Raw genomic sequence first — 3,034 nt, 5'->3', positions numbered from 1 at the left:
CCCACCATGCTTCCCCTCCTCCCCCCGTCAGTGTACAAGACCAGGCTTCTCAGGAAGGAGCCGTCAGATGACTTTGACGATTACATAATGGTCATCGAGCAGACCATCAAATCAGGTGAGCCCTGCAGTCTGTCTTCTGTCGTCCACTTCCTTCTTGCTGGGTCCCTCCCCTGCCCCATTCAGTGACCCTGTCCCTCCCGTCCAGGCTCTGATGAGGTGCAGGCTGGACAGGAGCGCAGGTTCATCAGCCACATCAAGTGCAGAGAGGCCCTGAGGCTGCAGGAGGGGAAACACTACCTCATGTGGGGCAACTCTGCTGACCTGTGGGGAGAGAAACCCAAGTGAGTGCCAGCTCTGTGCATGCCCCCCACGGTGGGTCACCCCATCCCATGCTTCCCCTGCCCTGCTCCTCACCTGCCGCCCTCTCCCCAGCATCAAGTACATCATTGGGAAAGACACCTGGGTAGAGTTGTGGCCAGAGCTTGACGAATGCCAGGATGAGGAGAATGAGAAGCAGTGCCAAGACCTGGCCAACTTCACTGAGAACATGGTTGTCTTCGGCTGTCCCAACTGACCCCTCCCCATAAACCCCACAATAAAGTTTCACTTAGAGTTCATGTGTCTCTGAAATTTGGAAAGTCTTGGAGAGGGAAGAGGCTGCTGTGATGTCCTGCTTCCCCCTCTGCAGCTCAACTCCATCATATAGAAGCCCTCCCAGATGCCCACTCCTTCCCTCCTGTGGACCACCTGCAAGTTTGCTTCCTCCCCCAGGGAGCACATGCCCCTGCACCTGCACTGCACCTGCATGTAGTCTGAAGTGAGCCTGCATCTTCCCCCGAGTGCTCACATACTTGCTTTCTTACCACCTTCATCCTCACCTGTGTGTTCTCTGCTTCTTCATCTGGGTCCTCACCAGGACCTTTACCTACATCCTTCTCTGATCCACTGTGTTGGTACCAGCATCCTCACATGCTTTACCTTCCCCCACCAGCATCATTACTCATGAGGGCTCCACGGTCCTCCCCTCCTCACCATCATAGCCACTAGGATCCTCCCCTCCTCACCTTCCTCCCCACTTGGATCCTGCACCTCCTCGCCTTCATCCCCACCTGGACCCTCCCACATCCTCACCTTCATCCCCACCTGTATTCTCCTCCTTCTCAGCTTCTTCATCACCAGAAACCTCCTATTCCTCACCTTCCTCCCCACCTGGACCCTCCCCTCCTCACCTTCATCCCCACCTGGATCCTCCACCTCCTCACCTTCATCTCCACCTTGATATTCCACCTCCTCATCTTCATTTTAATCTGTTCTCACCTTTTTCCCATTTGCCACTCATCTGAACCTCGTTTACAACTCTATGTGCTACTACACCTGCATTCCACGTGGGCTGTGCCCAGGAGGGGGCGTTAATGAGCAGGTCAGGGAGAGGTTTCCACTGGAGATATGAGTGAGCCCAGGAGGGAAACGCATGAGTCAGCACTTCGGCAGAGTGTAGGGGGTGTGGGCTGCATGGTCACAGCACCAGCAGAGCTGCGTGGGGACAGCAGCCACAGGAAAATGGTTTCACTGGCTGCAGAGGGGACCTGGGCCCCTGGATCCATCTTCTGACTAATAACACCACTGGCACCTCTAGAACTATGGAGGGTGGGACCCAGTCCCTGGCTCTAAATGAAGTCCACGTGGGGAAAGCCCTGAGTCAGGCAGTCACGTTTTTTCAGCCCATTTCCTCTATGACCCCTAGGTCCTGTGAACCCCACCTCCCAATTTCAGGAATATGGGGGAAATAGATTAACAGGCACCTTCTAGCCCCTGGTTGTCAGGCACCCTTGTCAAAGAGAGACAAAAAAACCTCACCACACAGTAGGTGTCTCTGCCGACATCTGGCAGGACACCTGCCCACCCACCTTAATGCCCTTCTTGTCATGTTTTTTCATGCCTATTTCCCATTTCTTTTGCCCGGGGATTAATTTTTATCTTTTTTTTAATACATCGGGTATTGTTTTGTTTGGGCGCCTATAGACTAAAAACAACACAGACATGATCTTTGGAACTCACATTCTAAAGACAGCATGGAGTTGATTTCAGACAGTTAAGGTGTCAAAAAAGGAAAGGTGAATAGGGCAACATGGGAAATATGCCTACATTGGGCCCCCCACTATGGTCGTTTAGATCAAATAATGGTTATTTTATGTGTCAACCTAGCTAGGCTATGGTTTAGTCACACACCGGTCTCCAGGCGGCTGCATAGGTAGTTTTTTGATGTGATTGATACCTACAGTCAGATGACTTTCAGGTTACACTTGACAGTGTGGGCGGGCTTCACCTAATCAGTGGAAGGATAGAAGAGGAAAAGAATCTGTTTCCTAAGGAAGAAGGAATTCAAAATAACATAGAAATTCTTCCTAAGTTTCTAACCTTTAGACTCAAAACTATAAAGTCAACTTTAAAGGAATCTCCAGCCTGCTGACTTGTCCATGGATTTTGGACTTGCTAAACCCCAATCACATGAGCCAATTCCTTAAAATAGTGTGTGTGTGTGTGTGTGTGACAGAGAGAGAGAGAGAGAGACAGAGAGACAGAGAGACAGAGAGACAGAGACAGAGACAGAGAGAGCAGAGAGACAGATGATATAGATACATAGATAGATGATAGATAATTGGTTGTAAATAGATTGATGGATGGATGGGTGGCCAGATGGTTGGATGGATGGATGGATGGATGGATGGGTGGCCAGATGGATGGATGGATGGATGGATGGGTGGGTGGCCAGGTGGCTGGATGGATGGGTGGATGGGTGGGTGGCCAGGTGGATGGATGGATGGATGGGTGGGTGGGTGGCCAGATGGATGGATGGATGGATTTTGTCCATGGATTTTGGACTTGCTAAACCCCAATCACATGAGCCAATTCCTTAAAATAGTGTGTGTGTGTGTGTGTGTGTGTGAGAGAGAGAGAGAGAGAGAGAGAGAGAGAGAGAGAGAGAGAGACAGAGAGACAGAGAGACAGAGACAGAGTCAGAGACAGAGACAGA

General features: G+C 51.0%; 1 protein-coding gene across 1 annotated transcript in view; it reads left to right on the top strand.

Moving 5' to 3' along the window:
• C3 (complement C3) overlaps positions 1 to 617 on the top strand; it is a 47,960-nt gene extending 47,343 nt beyond the window's left edge. The window contains 3 exon segments of the mRNA XM_029916480.1: positions 32 to 115; positions 206 to 341; positions 433 to 617. Coding sequence (XP_029772340.1) covers positions 32 to 115; positions 206 to 341; positions 433 to 574 — 362 coding nt within the window. The 3' untranslated portion in view covers positions 575 to 617.
• Positions 618 to 3,034: the final 2,417 nt, after the last annotated feature.

Source organism: Suricata suricatta, chromosome 12, assembly GCF_006229205.1.
Source record: "Suricata suricatta isolate VVHF042 chromosome 12, meerkat_22Aug2017_6uvM2_HiC, whole genome shotgun sequence".
Lineage (NCBI taxonomy): Eukaryota > Metazoa > Chordata > Mammalia > Carnivora > Herpestidae > Suricata > Suricata suricatta.
The sequence above is the reverse complement of the archived record's forward strand: the minus strand, read 5'-3'. Positions and strand labels throughout refer to the sequence as shown.